The sequence below is a fragment of the Lagenorhynchus albirostris genome, chromosome 2, assembly GCF_949774975.1.
Source record: "Lagenorhynchus albirostris chromosome 2, mLagAlb1.1, whole genome shotgun sequence".
NCBI lineage: Eukaryota > Metazoa > Chordata > Mammalia > Artiodactyla > Delphinidae > Lagenorhynchus > Lagenorhynchus albirostris.
Window position 1 is genome coordinate 33,214,883 of NC_083096.1, and position 22,850 is coordinate 33,237,732.

Below are 22,850 nucleotides of genomic sequence, written 5' to 3' on the forward strand. Positions count from 1 at the left end.
AGTAGTGAGAGAGGGAACATGGAAGGGGGAGATGCTTAAGTCTGTGGTGGTGTGATCTGATCTGGCTGAGACCCCTTTACCTCCCCAACCAGACAGAGCCCGAGGGAATAGAGAAAGCATACAGAACCCAAGGGAAGCTTAAAGAACCCTGCTCTTGGGGGGACTTCCCTGGTGGCGCAGTGGATAAGACTCCACACTCCCAATGCAGGGGGCCCAGGTTCGACCCCTGGTCAGGGAACTAGATCCCACATGCATGCTGCAACTGCAACTAAGACCTGGCACAGCCAAATAAATAAATAAAAAATAAAAATAAATAAAGACCCCTGCTCTTAGCTCAGAGTTCAGGCAAATGAAGGCTTGTCATTGGGGCCACAGCTCATTATCAGCAAAGGACCAGCAGGCTCTTCCTCCCCACAGACCATGCCGCAGCTGTGGAATCCCTACCTTAAGTGTCAGCAAACTTTTTTACATAAAGGGCCAAATAGGAAGTATTTTAGGCTTTATAGGCCATACATTCTGATCTATGTCACGATGACTCAACCCAGCTGCTACAACATGAAAGCAGCCGCAGACAAGACTTAAATGAATAGTAATGGCCACGTCCCAATACAACTTTATTTACAAACCGGCACAGTCGGCCAACCCCAGCCCCACCCAGCACCTTCCCCACATACCATCTCATTGTAGGTGGGGTTGCAGGTTTTCCGGGCCACTTTGGTTTTCTTCTTAGTGGTTTTCTGAGGGTCAGGAAGGAGGTAAATCTTGACATAGGGGTCGGGATCATTCCCATCCTGGAGCAGTTGCTACAAAGGGAATGAAAACCAAAAAAAAAAGATGAAGGTTTTTCTATCTGTCTCTCTATCACCATTCCTGTGATCACTCCTTGATCCAGACCCTCTTCTCCCACACCTAGCTTCTTGCAATGCACAATAATTTATGCTTCCCAGCCCACTGCATTCTGCTAGAAACACCTACCACGGTAACGTTAGGTGTCCTCCTAAAACATCCATCAGATTGCCTATGATATCCAGTCTATACTTTGTATACGAATGCTCAGGGCACGCCATAACTTGGTCTGTTCTGAATGAACCATCATGTCCCCAGATATCTCTGCCCAATATCTTTTGTCTATTTTGATCCAAGTAACCCCTAAGAGGTAGAGAAATGAGTCAGAGAGATTAAGTTGCTTGTTCAAGGTCAGCCAATTAGTGATTCACTCAGCCTGATCCTTTTAAAACTTAAGTCAGATCTCGTCACGCCTCTGCGCAAAACCCTCCAAGGGCTCCCATCTCACTCACAGAGAAGCCACACTCTTGACTGTGGGACCGAGGCTCTGGTCTGCCCTCTCCAACCTCACCATCTGCTATTCTCCCCTCTGCTGCAGGGGCTTCAGCCACACTGGCCTCCTCCTGCGGTTCCTGACATGCCCCAAGCAGGCTCCTGACTAGGGCTTTTGGGTTCAACTGCTCCCTCTGCCTGGAGCAATCCTCCCTCAGATGTATGTGCATGGCTCCCTCCCTCACCTCCTTCCACCTTTGCCCAAATACCTCCTCATCAATGAGGGTTTCCCTGAACACTCTGCTAGCTTGCTGCTAGCTTCATTCCACCCCGGTATTCCTTCTCTGCTTTATTTCTCACCAGAGCACTTACCACTATCTGACTTGCCATATATTTAACTTAACTATTTGTCTGTCTGCCTCTTCCTACTAGAATGTAAGCTCCCTGAGGGCAGGGATTTTATTTTGTTTACCCTTGTATCCAGAGATAATGTATCAGTGCCTGGCACACGGTAGGCAGTTGATGAAGATTTGTTGAATAAAATGAATGAATGATTCTGTAAGAGCGAAACCCAGATCTCTCTGATTCCAAAGTTCATGTACCTCCTGCTACATACTAATGCCCCAACCTGCAAAAGTCCAGCACATCATGGTATTCAATAAGAGTTCCCTTCCCCTTCCACTCACAAGGTTCTTAGAATCATACCAAAAACTTAGTGATTATACTCTGCCTTGATTATGCTTGAAGGATGTCACATGGCTGCCTTACCTCTATAACCAGGAAATAAGCCCCTTGGGCCTCTCCCTTATAATAATCACCATAATAATGATACAAGGCACTATGTCAAGTGCTCTTACATGCATTATCTCATTTAATCCCTATAACAACCCTATGAGATAGGTGCTAACATTATCCTCATTTTAACGAGGCTAAGGGTAATTGGGCTACTTGCCAAAGACCACAGGTAGTAAGAAGCTGTCTCTAGTATTGCTTGGTCATACCATAGGCCTAGCACGGTAGCAGGCCCATTGGGTATTCATTCAGTAATCTTTGTGGTTACTCTCACGAGAGGGGGGCAGAAAAGGTCTGATCAGTCAGAAAAGTACCAGAAGAAAGATAAAGATCCAAAGGAGGACTGTGTATGCACTTACCAAGCCCCGAATATGCATCACCATGATGAAGAGTTTGTTGTTTTTGTAGGAGATGGACAGCTTCACCTCTCCCCCAACCTTTCCGACCGCCCGGGCCCATGTGCCATCTGTAGGGACAAAGGAAACTGAGAAAGGTCATGAGGCCAGCCCCGTCCCCATCTGGTGCCAGGCAGACGTTTCTGTTTTCTTTTAACCCCCCGCCAGTAACTCCACGTCTGAGTCCTGATACCCCATCGGGGATCTGCCAAGTGGCATCCGCGAACATGACGCAGAGTCGGGTTGGGGGCGTCTATCCAATTCCAGTGTGTAAGCATATCCAGTCCCTGGGGACTTGCTCAAGGAGCTGTGGACCCATAGCCTGAGTGGGAAACCAGATTCTCTAGCCAGTAAGCAAAGGAACAGAGACGAGTCAAGGAAAGAGAACTGGGAAGGGGCAGGGGCAGGAAAAATGACCTTTGGGAATGGTTCAGAGAGGTTGGCAGAAATGTCACAGAGAAGGCACTGTACCTGAGGACTTGGGAGCCAGGCTGGTGCCCGCAGCCTTCTCATCCCGGGACAGGGGGTGGAAGAAGGTGTACACCAAATCACACTGGAATGGAATCAGAAAACAGGGTCATTCCTCAGTAAGACAATGGCCCAGTGAAAAAAGGAAAAGGACTGTTCTACATTAAAAGAGACCTATGAAATGTGACAACCAAATGTAATATGCAGTTCTTGTTTGGGTCATGGCTCAAACAAACCAACTGTTAAAAGAATTTTGGAGATGACAGGGACATTTTGAATATGGACTATGTTTCAGGTGATATAATGACAGTGTAGTTGTGTAAGATTATGTCCTTGTTTTTTAGAAACGCATAGTAAGTACTTAGGGGTAGAAGTCACGATGTCTGTGATTTACTTTAAAATATTTCATAAAAAATAGATGACTCAAACATGTCAAAATAATAACTGTTTAAGTGATGGACATACAGGCGTTCATTAGTCTGTTTCTCTATTTTCCTATATGTTTTGAAAGTTCTCATAATACAAAAGTTTAAAAAAAAGAAAAAAAATCAAATAAAAGTAGGTCACATCAGGGCAAAAGCAGTCTGTTCTTGGAATTCCCAGGCAGTCCAGTGGGTAGGACTCGGCGTTTCACTGCTGGCAGGCCAGGGTTCAATCCCTGGTCGGGGAACTAATGCCTGATCCAGCCTTGGACAAAGACCATGAATCCTACTTTTGAGAATGTTTACTAAGCAATTAGGGAAAACAAAACCAAAAACTAAAATGTGTGAAAATACCCACTCTAGCATTAAGAGTGAAAAAAGGGGGGAGGGGAATGATCTAAATATCTTTCAAGAAGCGAATGGTTAAAGAGATTACGGTATTGCAAGTTGGTGTATTAATTTGGTACACATAGTTAAAGTTATGCTTACTATAAACACTTAAGTGAAAAAAGAACAGAATATAGCATTATACTTAAGCTATGACCACTATAAAACTATAAAAGTCACATTTATATACGGATAAATGGGAAGGAAACATGGAAATGGGGTCAGATGGTGTTTTAGGCTGATGGGACTCCGGATGACTGTATTTGTCTTTATGCCCATTATAGGACCATTTGTTTAAAGAAAAATCTAGGCGGATACACACACTCAACCTGCTCAAAACCTTCCATTTCCTCAGGCTCTCGCTCACTACAAGCACCTAACACGGACATGTCTCTCCGCGTGCCCAGCTGCATGTTTGTGTTTCACTGCATTTCTGTGCATAGTCCTGTGGGGCTGGAGCCACGACCCACCCACCTCTTTCTGCACACAGACCCAGAAAAGCCAAGTCCCCTCCATGATTGCCACCCGCTTCCGTCCGCATCCCCCACCCCCCACCAGCGCCAGGGACAGCCAGGAACAGAGGCAGCCACCCACCTCGGCCACCTCAGGGGCTGCGTGGATCAAGTGCCAGATGTAGCCATTTAACTCCTCTCTCCGCCGCTCCGCCACCGCCTCTCCCCGTGAGCGGCCAATCACAAAGCGACTAGGGAAGCTGCACGGCAGGTGGGCAGTGGCGATGCAGGAGGGGGAAGATGGGGAAAGATAATGAAGAGGCAACAGGATTTAGTCACATTTCACTTGCATTTTCAGTCACCTGATCTGCATTTCTCACCAGCCTCCATTCCCAGGGAACTTTCCCCGACTCCATGCCTCCCCAAGCTCCCCAGGTCTGTGCCAAGGGCACACACGCAGCATCTCACACCAGACAGTTCCTAGGACACCGGATGAGAAAACCAAACTGTTGAGCAGAGTCCTACAGCTCTCCAGAGGTGCCTCAGCGGCTCTGGAGCCCCCAGTTTTCCCCATCAAGGTAAAAATTCATTTGAAAAATCGCTTTTATAAATTGTTGTGAAATACACATACCATAAAATTTACCATCTTAACCATTATTTTAATATATATATTTTTGATATGGACCATTTTTAAAGTCTTTATTGAATTTGTTACAATATTGCTTCTGTTTTATAGTTTTTTTTTTTTGGTTTTTTGGCCTCGAGCCATGTGGGATCTTGGCTGCCCGACCAGGGATTGAACCCACAGCCCCTGCATTGGAAGGGGAAGTCTTAACCACTAGACAACCAGGGAAGTCCCCCGTCTTAACCATTTTTAAGTGTGCAGTTCAGAATTAAGTACACTTGCATTGTTGTGCAACCATCACCACCATCCATCTCCAGAACCCTTTTCATCTTGCAAAACTGAAACTATATACCCATTAAACAACTCCCCCTCCCTCCTGGCAACCACCATTCTACTTTCTGTTTCTATGAATTTGACTACTCTAAGTGCTTCATGTAAGTGGAATCGTACAGTAGAATAATATTCCATTTTGTATATACACTGCATTTTGTTTATCTATTTGAAACAAACTTTTACTCTTTAGAAGATTAGAAACTTCGAAAAATCTTCAGATTCAGTCAATCCCCTGCCTTTAGACCCAGGTTGCTCTCCTGGCAGGTGGACCCAAGCTTATTTTCAAGGCTGGAGGAAGACCTCTTGAGAGCCTCAGAAGAGCATGACCAGCAGGGGGAGCACTTGTCATCAAACTCATTGCCAGGAGGAGAAAACCAAGGACATAGGTCTTTTCTCCAAAGGGCAGTATCTCACTCCCGCAGTCCTGCCCAGCCCCCATCCGCTCTCCCTCCGCAGTATCCCTCAGTGCAGAGAGTAAAGGCCACAGATACCTGGGCAGGAGGGAAGAAGGGAAGAGCAGCCGCAGCTTATTGTGTAACTCCTGGAACTCCTCAAACGTCCTCTGGATGTAAGTGGCCTCGTGAGCATTCTCTCGCATCACCTTTACCACGTAAATCTGCAAAATCCAAATCTTAGAGAATACTCCCTGCCAAACCCTCTACACCCAATGAAGGGGGTAGGTGAGGGGACAGAAGTGTGTGTGTGTGTGCGTGCGCGCACACACACGTGTTGGAGGAGTTACGCTTTCCAGAAGGAAGAGGATAAAAATGTCTCTAATGGAGACAAAGATAATATACATATGCAGCAAACTGAAAGCAAAGATTAACAAGAATCCTTGTTTCACAAGACCCTTGACTCAGAGGGAACAGCCATCCAACTCAGCTCCCTGATTGTAGGCCAGACACTTGGGCAGTGGAGAAGGAAGGGGTGTGTGACTGCTCCCAGCACAGGGTGCTCAGTCAACTCCAGCGCCCACAGTGTGGAAGGGAAGAAACAGTCAGAACCCCAACAAGCTGGGGCAGTGGGGAGCAAAGGAGGGTCAGATCAGAGAAAACACTTACGTAGCCTTTGTTGGGGTGGAAGATCTTCTCGTGGCGGCAGAGAAATACATCAGTGATGCGGCCAGAGCTCTTGAGAGTGTGTGTTCGGGGAGCAAAGGAAAGGGTCAGCCGGTCGTCTGAGCCCGTGAACTTCATCTGAGCCAGGTTATGAATGAAAAAATTGAGCTTTGTGGCTACACTGCCGAGGCTGGACTCAATCAACCTGAAGGAGGATGGGAATAAAAGGATGTGACCACGGACCCAAGTCCCCACTGCCTGGCAGAGCTATCTCGAGAAATATCCCCTGACACCTGAGATTAATACTCAGCTCAGGTCAGATCATTTTCCCTGTGTGATATCCTCATAGAGTACATGATTGCACACAATGATCAGCATACAGTTTATTTCTGTGAAACTTGGGGTCTTATCTCTCCCCACTGCCCACCTGACCCAAAGACAATTAAACCAAGGTAGGAAGGAATTAGGGACGCCACCGTGGGCTCACCATGTAAATGTCTAAATACTGTTGTCAAACTGAGTTTCAAGGTTCAGTATAATGGAACCTCATCAAACAAAGCTCAATCCAGAGATTTTAGTTCAAAAGGAAAGGTACTATATCAGACCCAACAGAGAAAGTTTAGTTCGCTAAGTTCCAAAAAGGGTGCATAATGGACAAAACAGTAGACATTAGGGGCTTCCCTGGTGGCACAGAGGTTGAGAGTCCACCTGCCGATGCAGGGGACACGGGTTCGTGCCCCAGTCTGGGAGGATCCCACATGCCGTGAAGCAGCTGGGCCCGTGAGCCATGGCCGCTGAGCCTGCACGTCCGGAGCCTGTGCTCCGCAGCGGGAGAGGCCACAGCAGTGAGAGGGCCCACGTACCGCAAAACAAAAAACAGTAGACATTAGTATACAGACACTTTCCTGCTTTCACACAAAGTGTGTCTAAGAACGTCAAATATGGGAAAACAGAACCATGGAATTCCATGTTTTGACAAGGGGGAAGGTTCTGATCCAGAGAGCTAAAAACTAGTACAAAATCCCTACTATACATTGCCCCATAGACAAAATCCTTGACCGAGACATGGTGAGAATGCAAGTAGGGGATCGCAGTACCTCTATATAAAGGTCAGCACCCAAGTGCAGATGGGAGACTGAGTCTGAGAGAAGTAAAATGATTTACCGAAGTCAAAGGCAAAGTTGGGACCACTGACCCATGTTGTCAACTCTAAGCTCTGCCACCGGAGCTAAGCCTCTCCTGTTTCCCTAGCCCTGTTCTTCCCAATCCAGCAGCCTGGAAATTAACTACCCAGAGTGGGCAGCACTGTTTCATACGGAGAGTTTTACCTGGTGAAGTAGGTAGTGGCATTGGCCTCTGTGTCCTGAGGCCTCAGGGCATCATACACATACTTGAGGTCTTCCAGGTCTGAGAGCTCAGGGATCCCACAGGACAACATCTAGAAGAGCAAAGAAGAGAGGATGCCTGTAACAACCAGGAATTCTTGCTTCTTCCTTACCATAAGGCAAGATTTTCTACAGCTAGGCTCCCTAACCCTTCTAGAGGGTGGCAGGCAGATGCTGTGGGCAGTGGCTAGCAGTCCACAGGAACTGGGGGGGCTGGAGCAGGAAGTCAGATACCTGCAGACACCACTGTCCCCAGGTGGTCTGAGCCCTGCCTTTACCTAGGGCTCAGAGAAGTAGATCTCCAGAAATCCTTTGAAGCAAGACAAGGGAGTCTTAAAGATGGTGCCAGATGATAAGAAGGAGGGGTTCAGAAAGGGATGGAGCTCCTCACCAGGCCCAGAAGGTTGAGGAAGAGGTGGGTGTGCTTGCGAATGAGGTTGTAGGCTTGGCAGCAAAGGTCAACAAAATCATGGAAGCGGCTGGAAGGCTTGTCACCCCCGTTGATGACATACGCCATGTCCGAGGTGAAGACAAAGGGGGCACGGTCCCTGGGCCAAGGGGAACATACAGGTAGAAGGTCAACATGAAGGAGGAAGCCCACTTTGTGGGCTGCATCAGGGGATGGTTTTCCTCATCCCTCAACACCTGTGTGAAATGGATAGATGTGGCTCCTCTAACATTTTCGTTTTTCTTTTCCTCCCTTAATCTTAAAAAATCCCCAAGCACATCCTTCATTGGTTCCTTGCCTGTGAGCTAGTGATATTTTCCCTGGACATCTAGTTGTATTCCCTTTTGCTGTGGTTTGGGCTCATTTCCCTTTGCTCAGTCCTCAGCAGGGAGGGCCAATGGCTGGTGCCTGCCCTCTTCTGCAAGGCCCTGAAAGGACTTGACCTCTTTCTCAGTCTTCTCTTCTCCAAAGCTGCTCAGCCCAGGGACCACACTCTGCAGTGCGGGCCCTCCCATCACGGGCTCGTGTTCCAGCTCCGAACCATTTCCGCTGACCTCCCTGGCCTACACGCGCATCCTGGCTTCAGGAGACCACTTACCGCTTGATGTTCCCGAACATCTGGGCGTGGCCCAGGAAACGGCCAAAATCTATGTGGAACATGTGGCCAGTCGTCTTCAGCATGATGTTGTCATTGTGACGGTCACAGATGCCCAAGACGTACGTGGCCACACAGCAGCCAGCACAAGAATAGATGAAGTTCTCTACAGCCTGGGAGAAGGAAGGCAGAGGGGAGGAGGGGACATGAAGCTGGTGTGGACAGACCCCAGGGGCACAGCCAGACTGAATTCAGCCAGCCCTGCCCCTCTCTCATGAGTCCAACAGCTCTCACATCCGCCTGTTCAGCCTTCATCACATACGTACACACTGATGCACACAGAAACTTCTCTCGTATCTTATGGGGCAAAAGGAGATGGAAGGCTTATAGGTATATCTCCACCACGTTATCTGCAATTCACCACCTTCTGCACCTTTCTTACTCCTTGGGAAACTGGTTGGAAAGACAGTGCACTGATCCGGGAGCCCAGACTTGACCAGCCCATAATCAGGGAAGACTGTGACGTTTACAACTTTCCCAGCTGTTTGTGGTGACCTTAACTCAAGCACAGCACTGAGGCAACTGACTTAAGGGCCTCTTCCTGACCCTGCTCGGAATTCTTCTGTCCTTCTCCCTGCCCCCAGTATGACTCCCATTTCCACTGTTCTTGGTAACAGATGAATGCTAATCTAATTAAAGCCACTTCACCTCAAGGAAGAGCTGAGGCAGCTTAACACTTCTAGGGGATGTTTTACACTTGAAAATCAGACATCTCTAGTTGGTAAAATATGTTAGAGCAATTTCTGAGTTTCAAGCAGGAGGGGAGGGAGTAAGGGGTTGGATCTACCTTATTTTATCTGGTCAACGTTTGCCCCCTTATCTGCCTTTCCAGTAAAAACGTATGGAATTAGTGAATAGACACCTTTCATCCTCTAAATCCTCTTTGTGAGGTTTCTGGAATTCCCAAGAACCCAAGAAAGACTCATCAGCAGAGGCAACAGTTGTCACAGCCAAGTAAGAATGGACAAAGCTGGGAATGAGAGAAATCTTCATAGAACACATGCCCTTCCCACCTCCCTCTGCAAGCTTCCACCCAGCCTTCAAGGACCTTCCTTGAGTTCCACACCTTTCCCAGATCTTACCAGCCTGCACTGACTCCTCCCCATTGAGCCCCTACAGGCACCATTCACTCAGAACTTAGTATTCTCACTTTCCCAGGGTCCAGGGATCTTATCTCCCAGCAGTCTCTTGGCTGTTCCACAGGTCTACTTCAAAACTAGCTACACACAGGGCTTCCCTGGTGGCGCAGTGGTTGAGAGTCCGCCTGCCGATGCAGGGGACGTGGGTTCGTGCCCCGGTCCGGGAAGATCCCACATGCCGCGGAGCGGCTGGGCCCGTGAGCCATGGCCCCTGAGCCTGCACATCCGGAGCCTGTGCTCCGCAACGGGAGAGGCCACAACAGTGAGAGGCCCGCCTACTGCAAAAAAACCGAAAAAAAAAAAAAAAACCCAAAAAACTAGCTACACACAGAAATCCCCTGGCTACTTGTTAAATTAAACCAGCTGACTAATCGCTAGGAAGTTAAGAATAGAAAGTTGTAAAGAAATCACAGAATGTACCTTCTGGAAGAAAGAGATGATTTCTATGATAGGGAAATATATAATTGAAAAGAAACCACTCAATAAGTATAACCCATCAACTCCCAGTCCTGACCATCTCCATCAACCTGTCTTCATGTCACAGATGTTCCTTCTACCTGAAAGGCATCCTATTTTGACTTACAAAGCAGCTATATGCCTGTACTCTGCCACAGAGTAAGTAACTGAAGTCTCATCACCTAAGTTATGCAGGGTGTTGGCTGCTTACTGGCAGGAAGTCTCACTGGATAAAGAGAGCTCTCCTGATTTAACGGGTTTCACTTATAGGATGGAGGTACTTTGGTTTGCTGAGTAGGTGGCCAAGAGACAAGTATCTCTAGTTCTTTCCTCCTGGAAGGCACCATAAGAAACTACCAGCATCATTCTAACAGAAAGACTAGAAGAGCTGAGAGCTAGTTTTGAAAGACTGATATTAAACATTGAGACACTGAGTTAGTTTCTGTGTGTATTCTTTTTTTTTTTTTTTTTTTTTGCGGTACGCGGGCCTCTCGCTGTTGTGGCCTCTCCCGTTGCAGAGCACAGGCTCCGGACGTGCAGGCTCAGCGGCCATGGCTCATGGGCCTAGCCGCTCGGCGGCATGTGGGATCCTCCCAGACCGGGGCACGAACCCGCGTCCCCTGCATCGGCAGGCAGACTCTCAACCACTGCACCACCAGGGAAGCCCTCTGTGTGTATTCTTGTTGTACAAGCTTTTATAATATTTATTATGACTCTTTATTATACTGGCAAGGAGTAATCATAATTCCAGCACCAAGCACAGTGCTTCTGTATGGTGGCTGCTTAATACCTGAAAAATACATGTTAGTATAAATAGTATATAGGGTTGAGGGAGGGAGGAAACAATATCACTCCTTTCCAAGGGTAGAGGACCTTAACATTTACAACATACAGAGGATGGGTTTTGAGGGATGGGAAAGGGAAGAAAGGGCTTTCCAGGCAAAGGAAATACTATTGTCTAAAGGTACTGAAGAAATGCAAGTAGCTCCCTAAACTACAGCATAAATTATCATAAGATGGGGAGGTGCAGTGGATGAGACCACAGGGGCAGGCAGGGCTGAATTACAAAAGGCCTGCGGCAATGTTGTGGATGATGGACTCATCTTTTAGGACACAGGGAGCCTTTGAAGAACTGAGAGCAAAGGAGTGACATGAGCAGTTTGCACCTTATTTTAAAAGACTCTGAAATCAAGCAGAGGATGGTAATGGAAGGAGGAGAGGCAGTCCAGTAGTTCAGGGGACAGAAAGCAAATGGCTTTAAGAAATGGTAAGAAGAGGACAGATTCAAAAGACATCTGGGGAACAGGGCTTGGTAAAGCAGAGGAGAGGCAGAAGGAAACATCAAGAAGACTCATGGCTCTGTCTTGGGTGACTGCACAGAGAGAGTCAAACCATCCAGGAAACACAAAAAGCAGGTTTCAAGAGGACAAGGAGAGACAGAAAGCTCGGTTTTGCCTATACTGAGTTTGACATACAGGTGAAACACAAGAGGAGAGGTCCAGCACTCGGGAGGTGAGAGAGGGGAAAGGGAATGGCTTTGGAAGTCATCAGCAAGTGGGTGGTAAAGTAATAAGAGATGATGAGCGGGCACGAGAAGAGTACAAAGAGCACAGCAGGCCAGGAATTAAACCCTGGGGAATGCAAACATTTAAGGCCTCAGAAGATCATCTAATTACATGTTCACTAAACAACATTCTGATTGTAATTTGGCTGCCCACGTAGGTTCTCCTTCAGGGATAAAAGCCATTGATCAATATAAGTTAGTATATGGGTCGCTTCTGGTTTATGGTCATTCTCTTATGAGCTTGGTTATTATGATTTATTCTCTCCCCTAAACTTAATTAACCCAGAGGCAAAAGCCATGAAGCTGTGGACCAGCCCCAGAACACAGCAGGTCACCAAGGCCCTACCACCCAGTACAGCCCTGCCTGAGGAAGGTCAGCTACCTTTTCTATCATCTCTGTCTCATATCTATCCTCAATCCTGGCTTCCGGTTACATGCTTGTCACAAACGAGCTCCATAACTGGGAACAAATGAGCGAGTCTTAATTCACATCTATGAAAAGAAGAGTTGGATAAAATGATCTCTAAAGTCTCTTCCAACTCTTGTTCTGCAAAGCACCACTGGACTCCTCGCAGGACACGGGAGGACCTGGATAGGATCGTGACTAAGAGGGTCCCCTCCTCCAAACTCAATCTGCCAGCGGAACTCAGCAAAGGCTTCCCAGTTGGATACCAGGGGATGTTCTTGGTCAGCTTACAAAAGTCACTTGACCCACCTCTAGACATCTGGGGGCACCAGTCAACCAAGAGTGTTTCTCTCCTCCCAGTACAGCTGAGCTGTCTTCTCTGTGCATGTGTGGGCCTTGTGGGAACACAGCATGCCAGAGTCACGCACATCCCACCCCAGCTTCACCCCCGCGCTTCAATCCTACCTTCTCGTACTCATCCTCCCCAGGGTTGTGCTTCTGCAGCCAGTCGGCTAGAGGCCGGTCCTTGAAGGAGCCGGTCACCCCGTGCTCCACCTGGATCTTGCGCAGGGTCTCAGAGTTGGGGATCATCTCTACCATCCCTGTGAGGGGAGACATCAAGTCATTCTCCAGAGCAGAGAGAAGGCGTCTGTCAGGAGAGGACTCCAAGAGCTTTGCCGGATGCTTCCCTACAAATAAAGCTCTAGGACATTTGGACAAAGTCTGATAATAAAGGGAACTGGTTTCATACTCCATGCTGTGACTCCTTGGTCCCCCCAGCTCATAGCCATGATCCTTTTTTGTTTTAACTTTTACTATGGGATTTTCAAATACATATAAGAATAAAGAAATGGTATCATGAACTCACACAAAACCAGTTTCAAAAATTACCAACACTTTGCTAATCTTGTTTCATCTATTTCACTTCCCCCTCTTCTCTTTCACCCTCCCCCTACCCCATTCGCGGCTGGAGTATTTTTAAGTAAATCCCATACATGTCATTTCACTCATAAGTATTTCAAGTATAACTGGCAAGGACACAACCACCATGCCATTATCACATCCAAAAATTCAACGACCATTCTCTGATCTGATCTAACCCAGTCTACGTGCAAGTTTCCCCCAACTGTGTCCAAAAGTATCTGTTTACAGTTGGTTTGTTAGAATTGGGATCCAAAGTCTCCACGGTTTGCTTGGTTATGTCTCCAAGCCTGTTTTATTTTATAATAGTCTCTCTCCTCTGCCTTCTTTTTTTAATGTCATTCCACAGCTTCTAATGGGATAATCTTGCCCTTTTCATTTTTCTGGAGAAGCACACAGTTCTCGTCAGGGAATGGCAAAAGGGCAGTAAGCAAGAATGCCCCCCACGCCAGCTGCCCAGTCAGCGCCCCGCCCACTCCCTACTGACCTCTCCCACGGCCAGTGGAGAAGCAGCGGAAGAGGACCATGCGCATGTCCAGCCCCTCCTGGACCCAGATCTTGCTCATGATGCGAATCATCTGCAGGGTCAGCATGTCCTGGCGAAGGTCGTCCCCACACTGGATGAAGGAAGACAGTGACCGGAACCACCTCCCCCACTTCCCCCAGCTCCCAGATCTCCCAGGAGGGCAACCTTGGCCCAGACTAGTGACCAGGGACTGCTCAGTGCTCCCACCTCACACTCAGACCTGCTCACACCAGGTCAAACACCAGAGATGGGCCAGGAACCACATCTTGCCCGTGTGGTGTTCCAGCTCTTCCCCCAACCCCACGTCCCCATTTGCACTGAAGTCAGGGTCCTCTTCTTCATGCAGCCTTCCTGACCATCAAAGCCTTAAAACTTGGATTTGGAACTTACACACAACAAATATATGTCACTAAGTCACGCACGCCTTTCATTTCCCCCACTGGATTGTCCGCTCTGAGACTATCCTTTATTCCTCAGAATCATGGATGTACCAGTTAGAGGGACCTTAAGATTCATCAGGTCCAACCTGCACCTGATTTATGAATTTCCTCTTCAGCACACCTGCCATAGTCATTCAGCTTGAATACTCCAGGGACAGCCAGGTCAGCACCTTATCCATTCCACTGCTGAGGTAGCTCTGCCTTCTAGAAAGCGCTTCTGACATTGAGCTGTCAGTTACCTCCTTACACATCCCAACACTGTTCCTAGCCCTCTGGGGCCACACACAATTCATCTATTTCCTTTTTCACCCGATAGTCTTTCACGCACTAAAATGGCAGCATGAGTGTGACCCAGTAGGAAGAGAATGGCCCCGAGGCTGCTTCTGCCACCCTTGGATTCCCACCTCTCCTTCTCTCTACCATCTATATCCCACCAGGCTTGAGAGAAGCGTCCTCACCTTGAAGATGACACGGATGTTCTCGCCCAGCGGATCCACATTTTGGAAGGAGAGCTTGAGGGGGACTGCATTGGAGTTGAAGTAGGAACAGTCCTGCCACAGTAGAGAGGGTAGTGATGAGGGTCAGGGTGGCCCAGGCCCAGACCCAGGCCCAGGAAGGAAAACGGCCTCTCCAACTCTCCACCAGCTGCTGCTCATTGTTTCTTCCAGATTTCTGCAGAGCCCACATTCCTTCCCTCCCTCCCTACCGCCATCACCCTGGTTCAGTTTATGACTTCAGCTCCTGCACCTGGTCTCTCTCACCCCTTCGGGTCACTCCACACACAACTTACTAGTTGTGTGACTTCTGGCAAGTCGTGTGTCCCACCTATAACTCAGTTTACTCCTCTGTAAAATGGGGCTCACAACAGTACCGACTTCCTAAGAGTCGTGAGGATGAACTGTGATAACCAAAGGAAAGCACTTAGAACAGTGCCAGGCACAGAGTGCGTGCTCGATGAATGACAGGTGGGAGCGTCACCAGCCTGGACTTCAACCCCGACACCATCAGCAGAGGCACTTACCCAGCCCCAACCCAATTCCTCCACCCCGCAGAGCTGTCAGGTAAAAGTCCATACACGTTAGCGTTGGCAAGAGGCCCCACATATGCCTTTCTTCCTCATCTCTCTCAGTAACCAGGTCAGTGAGGACCTGGCTTCCACTGAGCCCTCCCCACTCCAAGAGCCCCAAACCCACCAGTCACTCACCCTGGGCACGATGCCCTTAACCAGCAGACTGGGGCTAAGCGGCAGGCGGCAGGAGCCATTGAGGGCAAAAAACTGCCCCACCTCCTCCAGGCCTGTGCGGAGAATCCCCTGGTGGGGAAAGGAGAGCAGGGGTGAGGTGAGGGGCCCATAAGCTCCACTCAGAGCCAGGCCTCTCCCAGGGGCGGGTGCCAGTAGTGGTTGGCATGGAAACAGTCACCCGAGAGATGTGGACAACCTCCTGGAGACGGTGAAGAAGGAAGACTGCCCCACCCACACCACAGCCGGGGCCACAGCCCAAACACCTATAGAGACTGGGTGGATGACAGAACAGCTTAAAGCAGCCCACGGTGAACTGAGAGGGTGGGCTACAGGTCAACGAGGAGTTGCCACTTGGGCCGTTGCCAAAAAAGCCAATCATCTAGACTTCACAATCTCCCAATTTTTAAATGTTAGCAACCAGGATCACTAATACTGGTCTAATACAACCCCTTTGTGCAAACAGATAAAGGTGCCCCCTCTGGGTGGTAGCAGCCCTGAGCCGTGGCTCACAGCACAGTGAACAAAGTATGACTGAATTTTAGCCCTCACTTGCCCCCTCTGGCTGGGTGCTCTTGTGCAGTGAACAACTTACACAACTGGGCTTAGCCTTTAAGGTAAACAGTTAAATAAAAATGTTAATACTTCGCAAGCCAAAGAGAACACATTCCGTGGGCTGTATCCAGCTTGCAGACTGTCAGTTTGTAGCCTGTAGGTTAGGGAGTCACCTCTTTCCAGCCCCTCACCAGAGATGGTCAAGTGCCACCCTGCTGGTCAGGATGCCTAAGAAGTTAACGACTGGCTGCAGAGGCCCAGAACCGGAAATGGGGAGAGGCAGCCTCACCCCACTCACCGGCCGTGCAGACGGGGCAGCCTCCCGGACCTGCTGGGCCAGCTTGGCCAGGGTACTGACAAGCCAGCACTGGCGGTTAAACTCCTCTCTCAGCCCCTTGCCACAGCAACACAGCAAGGCTGCCAGCAGGTACTGGTAGCGGATGCTGAACTGAGAGTCCTTGAGGCCGTCTTTCAGCAACCTACCAGGCAAAGGGAGGGGGGAAGTCAGAACACTCAAAGGATAACAGGCAAGGGCGGGGTGGGGAGTGGTCAGACCCAGCTCCAGCTCCCTGGAGAACCCACCCCAAACTTGGGAAGGAAAACAGGCTCTGGATGCAGAACTTATACAGAGGCGTTCGGCCACACCTCAGTCTGCCCATGCTGTCTTTAAATAGGGCTCAAAGCCCTTCTGCATCTGGTTTCTCCTTGTATTTCTGCCGTGCGTGGGTGCAGGGGAGGGCCAGGGATGATCCCCACTGCACTTACATGCGGGTGAGCTGAGACCCCCCGAGGAAAAGGTCCTGGCCCAAGGCCACCTGGTAAGTCAGACACATACTGCAACCCAGATGGCTCAGCTCCCCACCCTTGCAGGCTTAGAGTAAAACACCCCCAAGTGAAGGAGGTGTGTTCATCTCTCCTCTTTCTGCACACAGTTTTACCAGAAGAAGTAGTGAGTCACTCTCAAGTCAGAGACAGCTCGTTTCAAGAGGAAGCGCACCAAGGGGCTGTCCAGGTAGCACTCATACTTTAAGGCCTGTGTAGGAGAGAGGGAACAGGAGGCTTTGTTGACTGCCTGTAATTTACACCAACTGCTATCCCTGCAGGATGCAGTCTGTCTTGGGGTCCTGGGGGTGGGACCATCAGAACTGGAGGGAAGGCCAGCTCACCCACCTGCACGAGCTGGGGCAAGTAGTCCAACAGCTCAGCATCAGAGAGGGAGCCAATCCACTGAACAGCCATACGGCGCACCTCCTGGTCTGGGAACCTGCAAAATAGAGCCCAGGACCCTGACAATGCAGCCACAGGGCCTAAGGCACAGGAGTGAGGAAGCACCCTCACCCCTAGGCCTCAGAGCCATGGGTGAAGAAATGGCAATGACTCCCAGAACCTGCCAAAGCCACTAGAAGAGTCCTAAGCACCTTTTCTGGATTGCAACCCTTGAGAGTGGCCCTGGCCCATGGTCAGAGTCAGCCTTGGGCCATGGAAGCCACTCTCACTCTCTGTATGAGTTAAGAAAATGGGATAAAGTCCTCAACCCCACTCCCAAAGATCTCTTCCTTGACTCCCATTGTGCCAGAAATCCCATCATCACAGAGCCCTCGTGAGGGTCAAAGCATTATCGTTTCTTGGTACCATCCTTTTAATGCAAAGCTTGCCAGGCAAATAACAGAGATCATGAAATTATATATAAGCCAGTACACCTAGCCAGAATTAGTTTAGCAGAGATTAGCAAAACCTTTGCCTCAAAGAGTCCTGAAGGCAAAATACATGCATCAGGTACATTTTAATTACTAAGAGTGGAAGAAAATAAACCATTCTAGGGGTCTGAGACTGGGAGCCTGTGTCCCCAGAGGAACGAAGGAAGAGAGGACTGTAAGAGCAGAACTAAGTGGTAAGGTTTGGGTTACACAGGTGTGTGCATATGTTAAATCTCAGCAAATGTACACATAAGGCTTGGGCATTTACTTACATGTAAATTTTGTCTCAAAAGAAAACAACATAAACAAACATTGAGCTGTAGTTAATGTTATGGTTGTTAAAGTATTTAGGAAGGAGTTATGATGCCTCAATTTACTTCAAAATGCATTAAAGAATAAGATGTATTGATGGACAGTATATACATAATAAAGCAAATATAACAAATGTGAATGGTTAGAATTTAGGTGGTGGGAATATGGATGTTCACTATTAAATTCTCAGTTTTGTTGTATGTTTGAAAAATGTTCATAATATAACATGGGGGGTGGGGGTGGAATAAAATAAAGAAAGGGAAAAGGAGAAGTGGAAAAGCCCTGAATTTCCACGCCCACTTGACCATTCTCCCCAGAGCTGGCCAGGTCAGTGATGGGCAGTGCCAAGCCCTGGCTTCTGGAAGGACACGTGGTCAGGAAAGGTAGGTGTTACAACTCACGTGGCATGCAGGAGCCCCAGGGCATCCTGGTGGTTCATGTGGGTCCACTGCTTCAGGAGAGCGTAGATGTCGGGCAGGCAAGCCCACTCCCAGCTGGGGGCGCTAGCGAGCACCAGGGGGAGTGAGCTCACCTCCGAGTGGCAATAATACCGCTTCTCCCACAGGCTCTTTTTGTCAGCATCAGTGAGCCTGGGGGTGGAAGTGGTAGGGGGAGGTGAGAGAGACAGCAGAGTCAGCCAGAGGGTAAGGTACTCAAGCTCCAAGAGAATGCGACACACTCCAGTTCAGTAGTTGCCAGACTTTGCTGCATGTTACAATCACCTGAGGAGCTTTATAAACGCCTCTTGTCCAGGCTACACCCAAAACCAATTAAGTCAGAATGTCTGGGGAAGGCAGGCATCGGTAATTTTAAAAATATCCCTAAGTGACTGCAATGTGTGAAGCGAACTCTGGGAGCCAGGGTCCAAATGGCATCTTTGATCCTTGACTCAGGGACATCTCACACCAAGGCAGCATGCAGGGGCCAAGGGCACCGAATTCGCGACCCCTCCTAAGGATGCCCTTCGGGCATCACTCCCAAGTAGAGCCACCAGAGGGCAGTGGTCCCCACTGCTCAGGGTCTGGGCAGCTGAGAGGCCTCCTGGGGCTTCCTGGGGCCAGCTGGAGGTTTTATAGGACCTGCAGCTAATTGGGCCTTGCCTGAGATCAGGTGTCTAATGGGAGAAGGGAGCTCAGGGGCTGATGAAGCAAGGGGTCAGCAGAGGAGTGGGGGCAGGGGAGGTCTGCCGTCACTCGGTGATTCTGGCTGCCCTGGGTGAGACACGAGGGAGAGAGATGAGCCCCATCTCTCTCATTTCCCCCACCGCCACATGCAAGGGCCATGCAGGAGCCAGAGAGGTATAGGAGAGAGCAGGCCGGGGAGGAGCCCAGATCCCACCAGCTCCTCCAGCCTCTTCAACCCTGGTGAGACAGGCAGCCCCAAGGATGAGATCAGCTTGGACTCGCTTACCCCTGACAGCTGCCAGCTTGCCTTGACACCTGATCCTTTTTGGAAAGTGACAGGGCCAGAGAAATGCAAAGGCTGTGGGTGTGGAAGGGGCAGGAGGTGGGGGCAGGGTGGTAAGCATAACGCCCAGCTGCCCCAATGGACAGCAAATAGTACACAGCTTATCTGGGGGTGGGGCAAAGCTCTGGTCCTCTTGGCAAGCTGATTCTGGGCCAAGTCCCCATCGTGGGGATGGGTGTTCCCAGATCTAACATCCTGACTGTGAGCTCTCCACTTTGCCTAAGGTCAGCTCATGAAAAACGTCTGGGGGCTGCAGAGCCCTCTCTCCACCACTTCCTGCCTAGGCGGCAGTGCCCACCCTATCCCACCTCGACTCCCAAAGCAGGAGGACAGGGACATGCTGGGAGGTAAGAGAAGGTCAGTTAGAACTCGAGAGACTTAGTAGAGGCCCGAGTCACACATGGGGGTTGCCCTGGGCCTCACCAGTACAGGGACTCCTTCTGCATGATGTTTTTAAGCACGTGTTGGTCTTCCTCCCGGAGGCTGCCAAACTCATAGCGGGGGCTGAACTTGTCTCCAGCGGGGCTGGTGAACTTGATGTCGAAGGCTGAGGTGGGAAAGTCAATCTGGGAGATGACATCAGGGAAGTGAGGAGAGAGAACAGGAAGCTGGGTGGGGCTGCCACCTACCTGGGTCTCCAGCTCTTCTTTTACCCACCAGCCTTCCTGCCTCCCTTCCTCCCTCCCTTACCCTCAGATTCTTTGTCTGTAAAATAACCTTGTTGGACTTGGTGATCGCTAAAGTCCCTTCCAGCTATAACTTCCAGCGAAAAATGAGAAGGAAACAGAGAGAGAGAAAGAAAAACGGTCAAGTGAGGAAGAGGTTGGGCTGAGATGCATCTAGGTGAGGGGACTGGCCCCAGGCCAAACTCTGAACAGAAGCGTCATTAGGCTGAGCCACTGGGAGCCTCACGCCGAGGTTGGGGAGCCTTCAGTGTGGTCTTGGAGGGCACTACTGCCTGATGGAAAGTGGGACCACATGCCAGGTGAGAGCTCTGCCAACTCTGAAGTCTGCAACGCTGGGTTCCCTTGCTCTCTGCTGCCATGTTCATCCTTCTAAAATGGATGTCAGGGAGCCAGTCCTCAAAGGGAGTTCCACATTCTTTCATTCAAGAAATGTTTATTGAACCCTAATATGTACCGAACATTGTTCTGGGCCCTGGGCACAGAGTAGCAAATAAGACAGATAAAAACGCCTGCCTCTTGGAGCTTTCACTCTGTATCCACTTTGATATTCCATATTCCGTACCAAAGCATCTCATGACCACAAGAAAAGGAACCAGAAACGGTAACTAGACCTTGGACCTGACCAGCTCCTCCTCCTGTCCCCAGAGAATGGGTCCACCCCACTAGAGCACTGAGTGGCTGTGGGGAGGGCTTCCCCATGGGCCCCAAGAGGGGATGGCTCAGATTAGTAATATTAGGGTTCAATATAAGGAACTCTGAAGAGCTGAGCCCTGGTTGGCAAGGGTCTCAGACCCTGCCTTCAGGCTCCTTGAAATCAGCTAACCTCAAGGAGACGGGACATAGCTTCCGTAGAACTTGCCCTCCCACTCCGGGTCTAACCATGTTCACCTAGTTGCTTCAGTCTCATCATCCCACGCGCAAAGTTCCGCACTTTCTCCTACTGCCCCAGCCCAAACCTCAAAGGGAAAACATGGAGCCAACTCTGGAGTGGTCCTGATGGGTCGGTGGGAGGGAGAGGCTGGGGTCTCACCTGCAGGATGACACTATCTGGCTGATGGAAATTAGGTGCACTCCAACGGGTACTGGGGCTTTCCTGTGTTGTTGGCCATAAGCCCAGAAGCTTCCGGCCACAGGTCAGGACTCTAAGGAGGATGGAAGGTGGGATAAGCCAACAAACCCAGTCGCTAAGGAGATGGTTCTCCTCCCGCTCTCCCTATCCACAACTCTGCCTTTTCTGCTTGAAGCCACTGCCCAACTCCTCTCTCTCATTCTACCCCACAGACCACGACCTTCTCTTTCTTCCAAGTCCTACAAAAACCCACCCCCTCCAGGAAGCCTTCCTAAACTAACCACACCCTCCCTGGTCTGGGTGACCTGGTGGCAGGGGTGCCTTCATGACGTAGAGAGCTGGACTGGATGACCTCTAAGGTCCTTCCAATGACAAGACCAGATGACGCTGCCTGAGCATGCATGTCCATGCCCCTTCCCACCAGTGCTGCCCAGTAGCTCTTGATTACATTAACTGTGCTGGCCACCAGTCCTGTGCCTTGGTCCTCTCCACCAGGGCTGGGACCCTCTGGACTCTGCCGGTGAGCCCCACCTGGCCAACCTGCCCAAGGGGCATTGGCCCATGCAGCGGCCAGGCCTCTCTCTCCCTATCCCCTCCTCCCTGCCAAGGCCAAGCTGCCCTGGGCCCACATACTGCCTGAAGTTGAAGAGCGGAGCAGTGACCCAGCCCAGGGCTTCGGGCACCCGCCGCTGCTTATTGGACTCCGAGGAACTCCCGGGTGGGGGGATGGGCAGAGCATAGAGAGTGGCACACAGCAGGGTCTCCCGAGGCAACCGGTTCACCTGCACAGGGAAGCAGATCCTAGGGAGGACAGGAAACCAAATCAGGAAGCGCCACCCCTGTGGCTTCCAGGGCCAGGTGGCCCAGGAAGTCAAGATGAGGCTGAGAACTTGGCCTCCCGATATGCTCCCTGGGTAAGCCTTCCTGCAGAACCAGGACAGATCCCAAACTGCAGGCAAAACCTCCACTCGATGCCTGCAGGAGCACAGTCTATATGTCTTTGCAGCCTCTTGGCAGAGTAAGACAAACATCCTCTGATTTTGAGGCTACCCACAGTGACCAGACAGAACTCACTTGGCCAGGGCCACCTAGAGTTCAGGTGTCTACATGCCCCATACCGTCAGCCATACTCCTTCCCTTGTTTTAGGATTTCTGCAGAGTCATCGAGAAGCTGCTCCTTTTGACAATCCTTCTCCACTGAACAATCCCCAACCCTCCCCCACCTCTTTCGGTTGAGAGCAGCCTGGAAGCGGCAGCATGATCTCCGCCTTCAGCGCACCCTCCCCCACGGCCCTCCCACCTGTCTGTCCTCCCGTGTCCCCTTCTTCTCCTAACCCACTGGACGCAAATAGTTTGTTCTCACCCCGAAACATTTTCAAAGCCAAAAGGATAAAAAGAAGGGGCTCCTCTGAGTCCCTGGGTGGTGAGAAAGCAAACTGGCGGGGCCCAAAGAACTGACACTGAAGCCCTTGCCAGCACCCAAGCCCAGATAGTCTCTCCCGTGCTCCCACGCCTGAATCACACCCGGCTACTCCCTCCAAGTTCAGGATAAGGACCTGGGGTGGGGTGGGTGGAGAGGGGAGGGGAGCTGTGGGAAGAGGGAGGACCCACATTACCTTTCGGGGCAGCTGTCCCTGGGAAAAGTCCATACTGTCACACCCTTCTGGCCAGCCC

General features: G+C 50.1%; 1 protein-coding gene across 6 annotated transcripts in view; it reads right to left on the reverse strand.

Annotated features, from left to right (window-relative positions):
- Positions 1-22,850, reverse strand: part of PIK3C2B (phosphatidylinositol-4-phosphate 3-kinase catalytic subunit type 2 beta) — a 61,593-nt gene that overhangs the window by 2,050 nt on the left and 36,693 nt on the right. For 4 of the 6 annotated variants that reach the window (XM_060129222.1, XM_060129245.1, XM_060129235.1 and 1 more), the window contains 21 exons: positions 21,810-21,977; positions 21,138-21,249; positions 19,845-19,987; positions 19,365-19,436; positions 18,356-18,544; positions 17,116-17,209; positions 16,884-16,978; positions 16,244-16,424; positions 15,355-15,462; positions 14,609-14,701; positions 13,672-13,801; positions 12,729-12,865; positions 8,642-8,811; positions 7,987-8,143; positions 7,539-7,648; positions 6,214-6,415; positions 5,644-5,768; positions 4,337-4,454; positions 2,937-3,018; positions 2,430-2,536; positions 675-803 (listed from right to left, as the gene is read on the reverse strand). In XM_060129222.1, coding sequence (XP_059985205.1) covers positions 675-803; positions 2,430-2,536; positions 2,937-3,018; positions 4,337-4,454; positions 5,644-5,768; positions 6,214-6,415; positions 7,539-7,648; positions 7,987-8,143; positions 8,642-8,811; positions 12,729-12,865; positions 13,672-13,801; positions 14,609-14,701; positions 15,355-15,462; positions 16,244-16,424; positions 16,884-16,978; positions 17,116-17,209; positions 18,356-18,544; positions 19,365-19,436; positions 19,845-19,987; positions 21,138-21,249; positions 21,810-21,977 — 2,722 coding nt within the window. Of the gene's footprint in view, positions 1-674; positions 804-2,429; positions 2,537-2,936; positions 3,019-4,336; positions 4,455-5,643; positions 5,769-6,213; positions 6,416-7,538; positions 7,649-7,873; positions 8,144-8,641; positions 8,812-12,728; positions 12,866-13,671; positions 13,802-14,608; positions 14,702-15,354; positions 15,463-16,243; positions 16,425-16,883; positions 16,979-17,115; positions 17,210-18,355; positions 18,545-19,364; positions 19,437-19,844; positions 19,988-21,137; positions 21,250-21,809; positions 21,978-22,850 lie in introns of those variants that run through there. The other 2 variants (XM_060129230.1, XR_009536796.1) reach the window with 2 other exon arrangements.